General features: G+C 55.0%; 1 protein-coding gene across 15 annotated transcripts in view; it reads left to right on the top strand.

Annotated features, from left to right (window-relative positions):
* Nucleotides 1-9,040, top strand: part of ZMIZ1 (zinc finger MIZ-type containing 1) — a 242,465-nt gene extending 233,425 nt beyond the window's left edge. For 11 of the 15 annotated variants that reach the window (XM_086381787.1, XM_086381791.1, XM_086381789.1 and 8 more), the window contains 3 exons: nt 27-193; nt 3,581-3,838; nt 5,241-9,040. In XM_086381787.1, the coding sequence (XP_086237913.1) occupies nt 27-193; nt 3,581-3,838; nt 5,241-5,348 (533 nt within the window). In that variant the 3' untranslated portion in view covers nt 5,349-9,040. The remainder of the gene's footprint in view (nt 1-26; nt 194-3,580; nt 3,839-5,240) is intronic. The other 4 variants (XM_086381797.1, XM_086381795.1, XM_086381792.1 and 1 more) reach the window with 1 other exon arrangement.
* The last annotated feature ends 7,411 nt before the right edge of the window (nt 9,041-16,451 follow it).

The following is a 16,451-nucleotide window of genomic DNA, read 5'->3' as shown; positions in this document are numbered from 1 at the left end:
CCCTCCCCATCTGGTTCCATCTCCAGGAAACAACTACCAAGGCCATGGCAACTTTGACTTCCCCCACGGGAACCCCGGCGGGACGTCCATGAACGACTTCATGCATGGGCCCCCCCAGCTCTCCCACCCCCCGGACATGCCCAACAACATGGCCACCCTCGAGAAGCCCCTCAGTCACCCCATGCAGGAGACTGTGAGTACCTGTTCCTCGCCCTTGACCCTCCACCTCCCCGGTGCCCCCAGCCCCAGTGTGGGGCTGTTTGGGACAGAGGGCTCCCCTGGACCTTTCTGATGTTTGCCTGGTTCCCTCCCAGGCAAAGGAGAGGGTGGAGAGTTGAGTCTGGGGACTCAGGAGGGAGTGGGGGGCCTAACTGAGGCTGGGTCATGGCTCAACAGCATCCCTGGATTTGGCTGTTTCACCCAGGACATCAGGTTCTCAGATGGGGGAAACTTCAGGCTCTTACCTGCACATACATACTGCATATACATGCACACGTGCGGATGCCTACACACACCCCGCACGCAGGCCCACACACTGCCGTACACATGGCACACATCTTACACATGCACACGCACACACACAGACATGCCGTCCCCTCTTACACACACTTACACTGACTTATCATAGCTCCATCCAGCCATCTAGAATTTTGTCCCAAACCCAATCACTTTACTCCCTGAGAGTCTGATTACCTCCTTCTTCAAAAAGAAAAGTGAGGACATCTACTTATCCCAAGAGGATTCGCTTCTCATCCTGTTTCACATATTAACACACACTCTATTGCTGAGAAAGCTCCTTTGGGTGAGGTGCCCTGTGCTGTCCCTTCTCTTCCTGTGGCCCCAACAGCAGTGGTGGGAGGTCTGACCACCCCCCAGGTCCTCATCTAGGCGGCGATAGATGATCCCACTTGGTCTAGTGGGCATTCTCTGAGCCTGACCTCCCAGCTGTGCCTTGTATCAGTTGCAAGCAAGACAGACGCAGGCCCCGTGCTCATGGAGCAGAAGTTCTGGTGGTGCCTGGATGGAGGAAACACAGTTGGTGTTTTGGGAGAGCTGAGGCCCAGGCACTGAAGACTGAGGCCTCCGTTATTCTTTGTGTCTCTCATCTTAGCTAAGGGGCAGTCACGGAGGGCCTGTCAGTAGGTCCTGGGTCACAGTTGCCAGAGGGAAGGGGCCAGGGGGTCTCGTCAGCGCCCAGCGGTGGGGTTGGGCCTGTACCCAAAGGCACCTCTCCAGGCTCTCCATGCACCACGGTGTGGCCTCGAAGGAAGGGGCTTCTGGATTGTACTGTGTTCCCCACACTTGACATGGAATTGGCTCTGCCACTGGGCCAGGAGATTGTCCTGTACACCAGAGACACTAATTCTCAGCCAGACCGACTATTAACCAGGACTCTGAGTAAGGGGCGCTGTAGCAGCTTGCCCACAGGAACCCAGAATGCCACATCAGAAACAGCTGCTTTCACAGGCCTTTGGCCATGTTTTTGTAAGTTACTTTTTGCCCTGTGGGGCTTCTGATTTCTGGGAGCCTTTCTCCTGGCCCCCTTCCCTAGCCCTGCTCCCCAGGATCTCAGCATTCCATGCCCAGGAGTCACCCAGATCACCCCCTGACCCCATATTCACATGGCACCTTCTGAGTCCTCACAATTCCCAACACTCGAACATGGCAACGGGGGCAGTGTTTCCTTCCTCTGTCCAACAAGACTCTCTCCTACCTTGTCAGTTCTGCTGCCTGGGGTCTTTGCAGAGGGACCTAAGCCTGTGAGTTGACTCCACAGCCCCCCAGGATGCTTCTCAAATATGCACCATCGTCGCCCGTTTCTGGGCTTGTGTTAGATGGTGACTAGACCCAGAAGTACAGATGCACAAGGTGATGGGGTGCAATCACAAGGCGACCAACCCCCCACACCTGCCCAAGCAGAGCAGCCTCGCCCGGCTGAGCGCGAGGCCAGAAGGATTCACAGTGCACGGTGGGAGGGCCCCAAGCAGGCGCTCGTTCACCCAAGGGCTCTCCTGTGCCAAGTGGGAGGTTGATGGGTGTGTCGGCAGCACCAGAGAGCACCCGCCCCTCCAGGCTCCGAGATAATTCCAGCAAGATGTCAGGGCCAAACAGGGCAGCTGTGTCAGCAGATCCAGGGGACTGTCTGTCTAGGGCTGGGCTGCTCCAGGTGTGTGGAGCCCCCTCCTGCCCCCCGCTTCCCAGAGCAGTCACTGTGGAGCACCGCAGGCGTGGGGAGGAGTCACAGGCTGGCCTCACACTGACAGCCGTGGTGGCCGTCCCTCCAGCCCCTCCTGGTCCTTCTTCGTCTGCATCCCACACATGTTCCCCCAGGGTCACCAGCCTTAAGGTCATGTGGACATCGCCTGTTCTCAGGGCTCCGGGCTGTAGGGGCAGTGCTTGCAGGGGGCCACCCGAACTGTGGGCAGAGGCCGGCCCACAGCAAGGCCCGGAAAACAACTTTTAGGAGAAACAGGAAGAGGAACTTGGTTCTCTGGAGATCGGGACGGTGTGGCTGCTGTTTGCAAACCCACGAAGGAAGTGTCAATATTTCTGTGTGGCCCAGAAGACGGGGTGGGGAGGAGGGTAATGAAAGACCACAGAGACAAGTGGCCACCTGGCTGCCCATTCCAAGTGAGCAAGCAGCCTGGCCCATCAGGGAGCTCCCTGCACTAGCAGAGTGTGACGGGCGTTGGGGCCGTCGCTTGGGGAATGCCGGAGACGGGGCCAGGACCTGGACTCAGCCTTTCACTCTGAGAATCTGAGCTCTGCAGGCAGGACTGCTTGAGGCAGCAAACAGACCAACAGGGGAAGTGTAACTCTCACTCACTCACGCCTGTGTCCCTGCCCGCCCACAGCCCCTGTGCACGTGGGGCGGGGGGTGGGTCCTTAGGTTGTCTATGAGAGAAGCATGTTGTGGATGCCCCGGTGGGCGGCCAGCAGGCAGGATTCGGAAGCCCCGGGTCTGCTCGTTTTCCATGGGCTCAATTACACCCTACCTGGGGCAGCAGGCAGAGCTCGCACCGGAGCCTGTGCGCCCAGCATCACCCCCAGCCCAGGGCCCACGTCGGGGCGCAGACCCCCACCCCGAGCTGCACGCCTGCCCCATGCTGTCGTCCATGTCTGCTCTTCGCCAGCCCAGCGCGGGCCTGCAGCACGCCGCCAGCAGCGCTCCTGCCCACCTCCCTGCCCCCTGGACACGTGCCCATTTCGCTTCTCCATCCTGCCCTTGCTGTTGTTCATTGTGCTGGTGTCCGGGCCAGGGAGGCAGAGGGGCTCCCAGGGGCCTGCCTGGACCCCGAGGTCTCAGTGTCTCCGCTCATCTCAGAGCCCTTGGCCGCCTCTCTCCTGGCCCCACGTGGCCTCAGCCTCCCTGACAGGCGGTTTCGGGGGGAGGATTTTTGTTTGTTTGTTTCTCTGCAGAGGGGAAAAAAAAAAAAAAGCATTCAGCTTTGTAGAGGGGTGGCTTTGTTTTGGGGGTTTGTTATTTTCCTGGTTTGGTTTGGTTTTCATTTCTCCAGGCGTCTCGTCGCTGTATCTTGTCACCTCACCTCTCTTTTTCCTGCTCTCTCCTCCTCCACAGATGCCACACGCTGGCAGTTCTGACCAGCCCCATCCCTCCATACAACAAGGTTTGCACGTCCCACACCCCAGCAGCCAGTCAGGGCCTCCATTACATCACAGTGGGGCTCCTCCTCCTCCTTCCCAGCCTCCCCGGCAACCGCCACAGGCCGCTCCCGGCAACCATCCACACAGCGACCTGACCTTTAACCCCTCCTCAGCCTTAGAGGGTCAGGCCGGAGCGCAGGGAGCATCTGACATGCCGGAGCCTTCGCTGGATGTAAGTTGGGGTCGCCACATGCCTTGGCCTGGGGCTAGGCCTGGCGCCGGGACCTGTCCGAGAGCAGGGGCGGGTGTTGAGGGCCCGAGGCCCGGGGTGGAGGAGGCCTAGCTGTGAGGAGGGGTGGGCGGCCGGAGGGTGGGCCCCGCCAACCTGCCTCCCCTGGCTCCAGGACCAGGGAACCCCACAGCGGGCCAGCCCCCTCCCCCTCGCTGCTGGCCCCCCCCCCCCCGTCCCCTTGGCCACAGTCCCGCAGGCCAGCCCTGCCCCGCCTCGCCCAGGCCCCTGTAGAGTCCCTCTGGGCTGGTCCTGGAGGCAGCCCGAGAGGGTCCCCACCCGTCCCCCCCTTCCCCTTCCCCCACATCGGCTTGCCATCTCCGCGTCTGCCACACTTTCTGGCCCCGCGGCACGGGCGGGGCTGGAGGGACAGGGTCTGTCCGTCTGTCGCTGGTGTATGTCTGTCTGCAGTTTCTAGTCTGTGTGTCGCCCATGCCCTGTGCTTCTGCTCGCTCCATCGCTCACTGTGAGAGGCCCCGGGTCACACTGCGGGTGGTGGTGACTGAGGTGGGAGTGGGAAGCTGAGATTTAGGGATCACCACCCTCTCACCCCCCCACGTTGAGAACTGAATGATCTGGAAGGTGGGGCGGGGGGACACTGGGTGATGGGTGCTGGGTAGCTGGGCAGGGCTGCAGGGAGAGGGACACAGCACTTGCCCCTCCCATCCCTCATCCCTAGACTCTAGAATCACAGACAGGAGGCCCGCCCTCTCCTCCATCACTCCTTTCCCTCAGGCCCCAGCCCCAGCAGGAGTCACCCTTGATCTCTGTAGTGGATGGGGCTCACTCGGCTTTTTGGCCATCTTGAGTTCTTGTCTGACTCTCCTCCCCAGACCAGGCCAGGGAAGGTGCTTGTAGATTGATGAGGGTTCCCCTGTGAAATCAGAAGATTCCAAGGACCTCGCAGGAGAGGGTAGTGTTGGTCTGCCAGCCAGCCACGGGCTCAGCAAGGAGCCAGGAGTTCTTGGGTGAGGTGTGGGGTGGTGGGATCCAAAGAGATCACCCAGCCTTACGTGCAAAGCCACTTGGTTTTCCTGGGAGGCCCAAGGGACCCCCAGTTGCTGTGGCAAGTATGAGGATTACTCTGTTCATTGAGGAGCCTCCCAGCTGGTGGACTGAGGGCCCCACCGTCCAGACTTGAAGTGAGCACGGTGTGCCCCAGACCAGCATGGTGGCCTGGGTGCATCTGGGGACCATGAGCACTGAGTTTCCCCTGTTTGGGCCAGGACCCCAGGAGGCAGGTCGAGGGCAAGTGAACAGGCCGGGGGGTGCCCTGCCTTCCTCGCCTTGGGCTGGCCCAGCCCTCGGCCGACACCTCAACTGGGCTTCTGTACTTCTCTTCCAGCTCCTTCCAGAACTCACAAACCCTGACGAGCTCCTCTCGTATCTGGATCCCCCTGACCTGCCGAGCAATAGTAACGATGACCTCCTGTCTCTCTTTGAGAACAACTGAAGCCCACCCCTGCATCGGGGCCACCCCTCCCCACTCGGCCTCCTTCCCCGTCTGCCCCACACACTTCCCCGCTGGGAGCCCGAGCCCTCGGACCGCCCCTTCTGCGGCCTTCAGAGCCAAGGGGCAGGAGGGTGCGCTGTGAAGGCGGTGCGGGTCTGGAGCCCACGCCCAGAGCAGGCCCTGAGGATGACCCTCGAGATGGGGCAACAGCCCAGGGAGGGGGCACACGCTGATGGCGGCTTCCAGACGACCCTCCAGTGCCCCCCAGATTCTTCCAGTTTGTAAACTGTAACCCAGCTTCCCTGCTTCCTGGCCCAGAGCCATCTCCAAGTGACTGTGACCCTGAGAGAGAGCCCCCCAGACCCTGGCGGCCCCAAGCCTTGGAGGAGCAGCGGCGGTCGGCAGCAGTGAGAACGGCCTGCCCACCACCACCACCACCACCACCACCCACAGAAAAGCACAAACCTCTGGGCAAGAGAACTCTCAGGGGCCAAGGTTATCGCTTTGACCCCAGACCTCTTAAGCCAGGATACCCTATGAACAGTCTCAGAAGCAGAGAAAAAAGACAAGATTCTGTGTTTGGGAGAGGGAGAGCCATTCACCCTCTTGCTCGGGGATGGGTGGAAAAAGGGAGTCAGGGCCTCTCAAAGCCAGGATGGCCCTAGAACCACTGACTCAGGCCAGGGTCCAGCCTTGGGGGGACGGGGGTGCAGAGAAGGAACCCAGCTGAAATTATTGTGCCCTTAGTTGGAGGGAGGGGGGGCCACCAGTCAAAGTTGGAGTCCAATAGAATCAGCAACTTACAGTTTTGCTCCAAGCCTCTCCTTTTTTTTAAACGACCGCAACAAAGCTACGAAGTCACTTGGAGAAGAGGAACATTGGACTTGGACAGCAAGTGAACCATTTCTCCCCATGTGTTCTGCTTCCTTCCTCTGCTCCCCCGCCCCAGCCCCTCTGAGACTGTTACGTGGGATGCCCATGTCCCTCTGTCCCAGTGCCCGTGTCCGCCCGGACGGCAGGGTTGGTGGTGGAAAGGCAGGGCATGCAAGGGCTCAGCAGCAGGAACCCCGGGCATCGCTCCCTCTCCGGCTCCTCTGCCTGTCTGGTCTGTGCTCCAGGCTGCCCCGGGCTCCAGCCCAGCCCATCGCCGTGTGTGCCGGGATCAAGCATCGCATGGTGTTTCTGTGGCTGTCTCAGCCCCAGCTCTTGGCCGCCAGCCTCTCCCTCGCTTCGTGTCCCTCTGCTCTTGCAAGCTCACCCCACACTCCTGCTCCAGCAGAAGCAGCCTCTGGTCTACCCTCCGTGCTTTGCTCCATCCCGCCAACCGCTCGCTCTCACAGTGCCCCGGGTAGCTTTCTGTGCGTCCGTTTTGTTCCAGGCTCCCCTGTGCTCCCCGAGCCACGTGGGCTGTGATGTTGGGCGGTTGGGTCGCTTGGGTCACCTCTGTAAATTTGTCGTGCCCCTCCCCTGCTGCTGCCCGGGACCTTCACTCGCTCCCCCGTTCACTGTCTGTGTTTTCAGTCTCTGTCTCCCCCTCTGTTGGCCGGGGGACACCCAGCACTCCTCTGGATTTGACCGGAACGTTGGCCCCAGCTGTTGACTTCCGGTCACTGAACCAGGTGGCCCGGCACAAAGTTTTCTGTAGGAAAGCTGCCATCGTCCCTCCCCCACCCCTTTCCTTTGTCCCGTTGTTGAGGTTTTTTCAAACAGCGTGGTGTTCCGTATGCAAATCAATTATTTTAAGAATTGCTTTTGTAAATATCTTTGTGAATATTTTAGTATTGTCTTTGATAATATTCAACATTTTCATGACCTGGTTATAGCCTTTGCTGGTGTTTTTAAAATACCTTGACTCAACGACAAAGACCGAGTCCCTTTTTTAAAAAAAAAAAACAACAAACAAAAACAAAAAAGCAACCAGGGCCATTTGTACAGATGAAGGGATGAAAAGCATGGGTGGCTGTACCGTGAGTTAGACGAAGACCAGGCCACCCGCTGTTGGGAGCCATCCCCAGTTGGCTGGTGGGGACACGTGCGGCCATCTCCGACCAGTGACCCTTAGCCCCAGCTGTGTCAGGCCATCTGGGGATGCCCCACCCCAGACAGACCTATAGATGCCTTCCTTAGAATTTCCCGCTTCCTGCCTTGCAAGACTGTCTCGAAAAGGCCTGGGTGTGTTCTTGTTATCAGGGTGTCCCCACTCTGCTCACCAACTTACCCACAGCTTTCTAGCACAGAGGGTCTATCTACTGCCCACAACCCAGGCTCTGGGCACCTCCCTCATCCGTCTCTGAGTAAGCCGTGGGCTCAGCACCCTGAGGTGGATTTCCTGGGTCCCCTCTCAAGCAAGCCTCCACCAGCAAGTTCAGCAGAGAGCTTTCCAGACCTGCGGTGCCTGCATCCTGCACTCTGGGCACACACTCTTCCAGAGCGATTTTGGAGCCGGGTTGGTGGGGTAGGGGTAGGGGGGTAGGCATCAAGGTGTCCGGGGCTGGAACAAGCCCTAGTTGGTGACACATTCAGGTGACGACGGCTTCCCCAAGCAAGAGCGGTTCTGAACTCCGGGGAGATGCTTCCCTGACCCTTTTGGATGACTACTTGGAGCCATACGTAACCTCAGCAAAAACGATGCCTCAGCAAGCCACGTCTCCATGACAAGCATCCACCCAGGCCACAGGCACGCTGCTGCCTCCACTCCACGGAATGGACAGGGCGCCAGCAGGCAGGCAGGAAGGCCCAAGTACAAGCAATCACCCCGTCTTCTTGGTTTGAAGCTTTACCCACGGATCATATTCCTGTAGCCATTTTTATTTTTTAAGGAACTAATACTTTCTCCCTAATGGAAGCCCTGAGCCCCCAGAGAGCTCCACGCCTGCTCCCTCGGCCTCACCCAACCAGACAGGGCGACGCAGGCAGCAGCCACTCAAGGGACATGTGTACATATGTAAATGAGAAATAGAGACATGTTAACAGATGCATTCATTTCCCTCGGAATGTGTATTGTTCTTATTTTACGGAACAAAACAAAAAGGCTTGGAACTCCATCTTAATGTGGGAAAAAAAAACTAGATCCTGTCTGTTAGCGTCTGTGAGGTCTCTCCGCATCTGTCTCATCATGTAATATACTCTGACTCTGTGTGGAAAGGAATTTTTTTGTTCCGTTTTTGTTTTTATTTTACCTACATGTACTATTTAGCTTCAGTGTACTAGTCCCACCACCTGTGTGTTTTTAGGGTGCTATGGAAATAATGAAAAGAAACGGGGATTTCAGAAGAAAATTGTAACCAAATTCATCCTTTGTATAATTTTTGATATCATGATCGCAGGTGATTGACACACACACACATGAACACACACCCACCGTGCAGCCTGAAGTAACCCCCACAGCGACGTCATCGTCTTTGTACATCTCTGTACAATGCAATCATTTCATACTTTAAACTGGTCAGAAAACTAATTGTGATTTCTAGTCTTGCAAAACTGTATGTAGTTAGATGATGTGACAGCCTCTAATATTTATCTAATAAATATGTATTCAGATGAAACCTGTATATTAGGTGTTCATGTGGTTATTTTGTATTTAAAGATCAAATTATTTGACTATTGCTAGACATTTCTATACTCTGTTGTAACACTGAGGTATCTCATTTGCCCATGTTAATTTTTTTTCTAAATAAATGGACAAAAACGAAGGTTTGGCGAACTAGCGATTTTGTGAATGGTAGGGAGTGGTTTGGGTGTTTGCTGGTTTTGCTTTATCAACCGCCACCCCTGCCCGATCACCCTGCAAAACAAAACAAACAAAACTATGCAGACAGGTGTTAAGTCGGAGGAGCCCCTGATACAAGGGTCCCTGCAGAGAACCTGGAACCTAGTCCATATGAATGTGCAGCGCCCAGTGGTCTCACCTCCAGGTCTCCAGCATCCCTGGTCCTGGTGAAGGGATGGCCTGGCAGGCAGGAAAGGACCCTGAATGGTGCCAGGCCCTGTATGGAGTGCTGGGCCTCAGGCCCTTTGTGACTCAAAGGCTATACAGTGCTGTCTGGGCTCTAATAGCAAGCCCCTGGTGGATTCTCTGGGCTTAGAAACAGGAATCTCATCACATTAACACAGCTGCTATCCCTCTGACCACCTCTTTCTGGCCATCCCACTTCTCAGCACCCTCGGCCCCTTCCCCTTTAAGGGGGACTTTGAGTCTTCTCTTGCCCATGATTGCAACTTACATAGGCTTCTTTGCTACAATCGCTGCCCAGGTCCTGTTTCTATTAACTGTCCTTACAGCCTCAGACACACAACTGATTTCCCTTCCTGTGTCTCCTCCTGAACTTCAGGGAAGTGAATCTGATTCTCAGCCCAGCATCAGAAGAGCTCCCCTCTTCTCTCAGCTCTGGACTCAGAGAATAGGACAGACTAGAATTTGACTGTTGTGGCTTTCCCTCCACAGAGACAGTGTGAGACCGGGTCCAAAGAAGGAAGTGAAATCTGGGAGGCACCCCGAAGTATATCCCCTGGAGCCTATGTGTGTGGGGGGAGGGGGGGATGTGTGTCAGGAGAGAGCACATATCTGCACATGAGCAGGTGAGTGTGGGGGGGATGTGTGTCAGGAGAGAGCACAGATCTGCATGTGAGCAGGTGTGTGTGTGCCAGAGTGAGCCAGGAGGATGTGTGCAGGGTGTCATCAGCCACAGAACTGCCCGTGGAGAACTGGGGGCCAGGAAGTCCCCTGCCTCCAGGACTTCTCCAGGGTGGCCAGCTTCTCTTCTTGGAGGGAGATGGAAGGGAAGGGCAGAAGGAGAGTTTACATTAAACCTGGAATCCTGTGGCCACTGCCTTCTGCTGGCAAGAGGCGTTTTCTCTGAGAACCGACACTCCTGGAAGAGGGATGAGTAGCATCAACAACAGCTTCCCAAAGGGGCCCCCAGTTCCCCACTGCCCAGGAGCAGAGCTTTCCCATGGCCCTGTCAGTGGCTCTTGAAATCATTTTGGTGGGTTGTGACAAGCACTTTTTAAAGAAATAGATGAGAATGAAATGGAAAACACAAAGAGCACCCTTACAAAGTGAGGGTGCCGATTGTATCATGAAACTTGTGTTGCAATTGTGTGTCTGTGTCTGCTGAATCATGTTGTAAAATTAATTCTTACTTGTGGGTTGTGGTTAAAAACAAAAAGTTTAAATGCCATTGCCTTACAGGCAGGAAGTGGGCAGGGGGTGGGGAGGGAGAGGCAGGGCAGTATGCTCCCCTAACTTTAAGATAAAAAGCAAACCTTCCTGCTGTTCTAGCTTCAGAGCCTGAAGCCAGGGATACAGCTTAATAGAGTCAGGTGACCTCCTAGCAAGGCTGCATGGAGACTCGCCCACCCCCCCCCTCTAACTCCTCCTGACTGACTACTTCCTTCTGTGGGCCTAGAGTGAGAGAAGCCAATGGGAAAATCCCAGGAAGGGCCTCGCTCAGAGCAGCCTGGAACTCAGCCTCCTGCCATACCGCTCTCTCCCCTCTGCTTCCTCTCTCCCCTCACACATCTTCAGCATGTCCTTCAGCCCATGGGTCCTCTTGGGTTTCCATTCTTCCCAACCCACCCTACAGAGCCCCCACCCTCTATTAAATGACTGTCCCTCCACATAAGGCCATAGAGTGCTGGTAGGGCAAGTTATTCAGCCCCGCTTGTGGCTTCAAGGACAAATTAGCATCTCCTGCTTCACTGAGACCTCAGGGCAGGAACTCCTACCTGCCCACCAATTTCTCTCTTCTTCAGCTCCTGCCTCCTGCTACACCATGCCCACCTTGCTTAGCAAGCTACCCCACTCTTATATAGACCCCCACTAACTTTCCCCCACCCACTAACCTGTGTTCATCCTCCCCCAGAGTTATCTTTTTCCGCCCAGGCCCAGAGGATGTGGTGTTCCTTCCCCAGTCAGGACCAGTCCCTCCTCAGCCTCTGAAACTGTCACCTCCATCTCTTCTGGGAAGGACTTCAGCCCCTTCCCCGACCCTCCCCCACTCCCTTCCACAGGCCTGGAGCTTAAGGCTCTGGGTCTAACAGCCTCACCCTTACCCTTGACTGTCCAGCCTCTCTGCTCCTTCTCATGCAGACTTCTCGATCTTCCCTTGATCGCTCATCATCCTTGACACCATGCAGCCAAAGTCTCTGATATTCTTCTCTGAAACTTCTCTCACAAGCTCACCTACAACCCCTTGTTTTCTCAAGTCTGCTCCCCTTTTGGAGACTGGACCTCACGGCTACCTTTGATAATTGCCGCTTCTGCTTTGAAACTCCCTTGTCTTGGATTCCATGACAGTCCCCTCTTCTGGGTCTTCAGTGCTCCTGAAGTGTCCTGACCATGCACTGGAAAGAGTAATAATGGACTGGAAAGAGCAAGAGTGGCCTACCTGAGATGGGAGGACTGGTAAAGAGGTATGTGGTTAGACCTATGAGACGGGAAAACATGAGGATCCACAGAGCACATTTTATCAGATGCCAGGGAGCGTCCAGTACAGAAGAGGCACCGAACAACCAAGGAGGCAGGGTGACTCCACCAGTTGATCAGCCAGAATCTGTCCCCATCCCTTGCTCTCTATCTAGTGTTTTGCATAATATGGGCTTCCAGCAAGTGTCATGGAGAACAGAGTGTCAGGGAGATAGAGATCAAGTTACGTGTGAGCCCAACAGCAGAGGCTCCCTGTCATCAGGGCTGATCTAGCTACTGCCACTGCTGAAAGTCCAACTTGTTAGCCATGAAGACCAAAGCTGAGCCCCTGATACAACAACATTCCACAAGGAGGTCAACAAGCCACTTGGTGCCAGTTTACTACATAGGACCCTTTCTATCAGAGAGGTGGGGGGGTGATTCACCTTGACTCAAATTGATACATCTTCTGGGTAAGGGGTTGCCTCTCTGTCCTATAGGGCCTGAGGCCAGCACCCTTATCTGAGGACTCGTGCTTAGTCGCTCAGCCGTGTCTGACTCTTTGTGACCCCATGGACTGTAGCCCGCCAGGCTCCTCTGTCCATTGGATTCTCCAGGCAGAATACTGGAGTGGGTTGCTATTCCCCTCTCTAGGGGAATCTTCCCAATCCAGGGATCGAACCCAGGTCTCCTGCACTGCAAGCGGATTCTTTAATGTCTGAACCACCAGGGAAGCCCTATCTGAGGGCTCACAGAGTGTCTAATTCACTGATGTGGGTTCTCATACAAGATCATTGCAGACTAGAGGTCTGAGTTACAGAAAAGATGGTGTGGCCATGACTCCATGATCCTAGGTTCTACACTACACAGAGGCTGCGGACCTGAGAGATGGTAGAACGGCCTCGTCAAGATGCAGCTGAGGTATCAGATTGGAGATGACACCCTGTGAGGGTGGATACTATCCTTTGGTTACAACCCAAACCAATAATGACTCTGGTCTGTCAATAGGCAGACAAGATCAGCTTAATGTGAGAAGCAGGTGGGTCTGAGCAGTGCAAGGACTATAGGAAACACTGCTCTTTTCTGCCCACATCCCTCTGCAGGGCCAAAGCCCAGACCTACCGTGAGTGTGGGCTCTTAGCCCACAGCTGCCTTTTCTCTAGAGAATGGCCCTGAGGTGTCAAGAACTGTCTTATCTGGGAACTTATACCCCAAAGGGGCAGCCCACAAGCAATGGCTAGAACAGAGTCTAAAATTCTGGCCCTCTGCCTTAAGGAAGATGTCATGTAGTATAGTTTATGCTCCAAAGCCCTTGCTCTGTGATCAGGCCAACGCTAGCCTCTCCCTGCTCCACCCCTCCCAGTCGTACAGGTTGTTCTGAATAGCAGTCCCTCAACAAATCACTGTCACACGGATCTCAATCTCAGGTCTGCTTCTGGAGAACCCCACCTAACGCAGCACGCCTCAGTTCTCTGGATGTTGCTCTTGTGCCCTTTGGCCTCATCTGCAATTTCCCCATCCCTCTCACGATCTTAACAACCAAGTTTTGATGACTTGACTTCCTAAATCTCTGTCTCTAACATTTTGGCTGCTCTGTCTTTGTTGCTGCGTGTGGGCTTTCCCTAGCGGCACAAGTGGGGACTGCTCTCCAGTTGCCATGCAGGACTTCTCACCACAACAGTTTCTCCTGTTGCCAAGCATGGCCTCTAGGGCACTCGGGCTTCAGTAGTAGCAGCATGCAGGTAATCACAGAGTGTAAGTAACCGTGGCAAGTGAGATCCCTGTTCCCTGACCAGGCCTCGAAGCCATGTCCTCTGCCCCAGCAGGCAGATTCCCAACCACTGGACCACCAGGGAAGCCCCCTAAATAGCTATTTAATCTGATGTCTTCTCTGCATCCTCATGCTTTACCATAATTCAAGTCATATATAAGTACCTATATCATAGTCTCAATTTTGCCTCTTGGCCCACAAAACATAAAGAATATATTATCTGTCCCTTTAGGAAAAAGTTTGCGGACTTCTGGTTTACACTGTAGGGCTCAGGCACCTGGATACATTGATTTATAAACTCAGAAGATGTAGAGGGAAAAAGATTCCCTCCAAGGGACGTGAGAGTGTTGTTAAGAAGGGGAAAAACTGTGGGAGGCCTGACATGACAAAGAGGTGTGTGTGTATGTCTGTCTTCAAATGGAGATGTCTCCCCATCAGTTCTGTGATCCAGGAGGAAACCCAGGAATTAAAGTGAAGTGATTTGGACCAGGTGCCCTTCATTGTCATTGTCAAGTTAACAGAAGACGTGTTGCTATGCAGTTCATAGCAGGATGGAGTGGGAACTCTCCAAACATTCAAGAACATTAAGGTTACTGTCAGGAAAAAAGTCAAGTTATATAAGATGGAGAAACATGGATATCTGTTAGAGATCTGGGGGTCCTCAGCCACCATGAAGAAGTCCATCTCTCTGAAGCCACAGTCTGGAAAGACCACAAGGAGGGACCACAGAGAAAGTGAGGGATGCCCCCGGAGCCCTAGCTGTCTCCAGTCCTGCCTAAGTGTTTCAGCCTGAGCACCAGACACGAGAGTGAGGAAGACTTCAAGATAACCCCAGCCTAGCCAGTATCTGGCCCAGAACAACCCAAGGGAGGACTGTCAGCAACGGCTGGGTCCAGTCAGCTTCCAGGTCCGTAAGCCGAATCAGCGATTGTTACTGACTGAAGCTGCTGCTTCAGGCTGGTTTGTCATGCAACCATAGGTCACCAAACCATCAGCGTGAAGCAAATTCACATATGCCATGCAGGATGCGCTGGATTGGTGCTTATATGAGAAGAGCCCAAGCTCAAGGCACGGAGGGATGGAGAGAAACCCTCGCCATCCTCCCCTGTCACTCCCAGGGCCAGTCCTCCCAGGACCGCTGGGCTCCATCATAGCCCGAGGACTAGGGCCCAGGTGTTGTCATGGCTCTGGGGAAAGATGGGGTGTCGCAAGAGAAAGGGAAAGAGAGAGAGAGAGAGGATATGGAGAAAGAGGCAGAGGGTGTATGTGGGCAGCTTTTCAGAGGCCTGTGGGGTTACCGCTCTGGTACATGAGGACACCACTAACGCCAGGAAGGGCGCAGAGCCTGATCCCTACCCTCAACATCCTGAGACTTTGAAATGATCACTCAACCCCTTTAGCACCTTCACAGCTGCTCCACACTCGGGGAAAGGTGAGGGCTGCAGCTAGGGGCCAAGGGTGCGGAGGAGGCAGCTTCGCCCCCACTGCGGCCTCTGAGCTGCCCCCTGGTGGTGTGCAGCGGAGAAGCAGGAGCATGTCCTGTGAGCCTCTTCCTCCAAGTGCCAGAGGCGGCTGGAAAGAGACCTCCAGTCCCGCAGCTTGGTGCCCAAAGAGGAACGAGTCCCAGGAAGCACTGGGTGATGGACATAATGGGAGTTCCCCTGCCTCGTGGTGCAGCAGGAGAAAGAGGAACAGGGACACAACCCCAGGCAGTGATCCCCCTGCCCTAGGGGCCCTGACCCCAGCAAGCAAGGAGAAATGAGCTAAAAAGACCCACGGATGAGGATTCTGGGGAGGCCTCAGGTACCCTGAACTGCCTGCTGAAGACCCAGCTCCGCCCTGCTGCCGCCAGAGCAGACCTGAATGAACAAAAGCAAGGAGGAACCACGTGTCTGCGAGGCCTCAGAAGCAATGTCATCATGAGAAGGACACCTGAGTATTAACCAGTCATTGAGGACGTGTGCTCTCAGCCCTGCTCCTGTGGCTGCCCTTGTAAACTGTACTCCCTGGGGAGAGGCTGCCCAGAGGACAGCTGCATGCTCAGGTGTGTGACTCACCTGAGCCAGGCCGAGGGCAAAGGAGGCTCGGGAGACACATGGCTGCCATATGGTAGTCCTGCCACGTGCTGCTCCAGCCTGAGACATGCCCACCACACCAGCCTTGGGAGCAATGGTCCTGGCTGGGCCTGGAATCACTTTCTGGTTTGGGGGACATCCATCCTCAGCCTTCAGAGCTGGCCAGGACACAAGGAACCTGCCCAGAGCAGAGAGAGAGAGAGAACCCGGCTTCCTGTCAGTCCCACAAGCTGTGTGACCTCAAACGTTCACCCATTCTCCTCTCAGGACCTCAGTGACCCATCTGGGCAGTGGGCATCCTACCTTCTCATCTCATCACAACTCCTGTCTTGCTCAAGAAGGGTAGTGACCAGGTAGATGGGAGCAGGGCTAAGCCAGGGTTCTATAAGATGTGGAAGGAGGTGCCCATGGAAAAAGCGGCAGCCTTGCTCTGATGCCCAGGAGAGCCAGTCCTGTGTCTTGACCCCACAGAGCCTTCAATTTTGGAGGACCACAAGTCCTACCATCAACTTGTGAAAGTCCAGAAGGGTTAGTGTCCGAATAGAAAGCAGCAGAGGCTGGCAGGACAGGGGCTGGGGTATGAGGCTTCACATTTACTAAGTGCTCAGTTGATACTGTTCACGAGACAGTCACGCAATCTCTGTGAGGGATGTTGTCTGTTTTGTTGCTGGCGTATCCACAGTGCCTAGACTATAGCCTGGTATACAGTGGGAGCCTAATAATTACTTGATGAATAAACGAATGAATGAACGAACAAATGAGCAATCAGAAGAAAGGTGAGAGAAGGCTGTCAGGTGAGCTGGACCATAAAGAGTGAGTCAGAATGAGGTGGAACAAGGATTAGGAAGACA

This window comes from Bos grunniens, chromosome 28 (assembly GCF_055505025.1).
Source record: "Bos grunniens cultivar Pamir isolate PY7600 chromosome 28, Bosgru_T2T1.0, whole genome shotgun sequence".
Taxonomy (NCBI): domain Eukaryota; kingdom Metazoa; phylum Chordata; class Mammalia; order Artiodactyla; family Bovidae; genus Bos; species Bos grunniens.
This window is presented reverse-complemented; position numbering and strand designations above follow the sequence as displayed.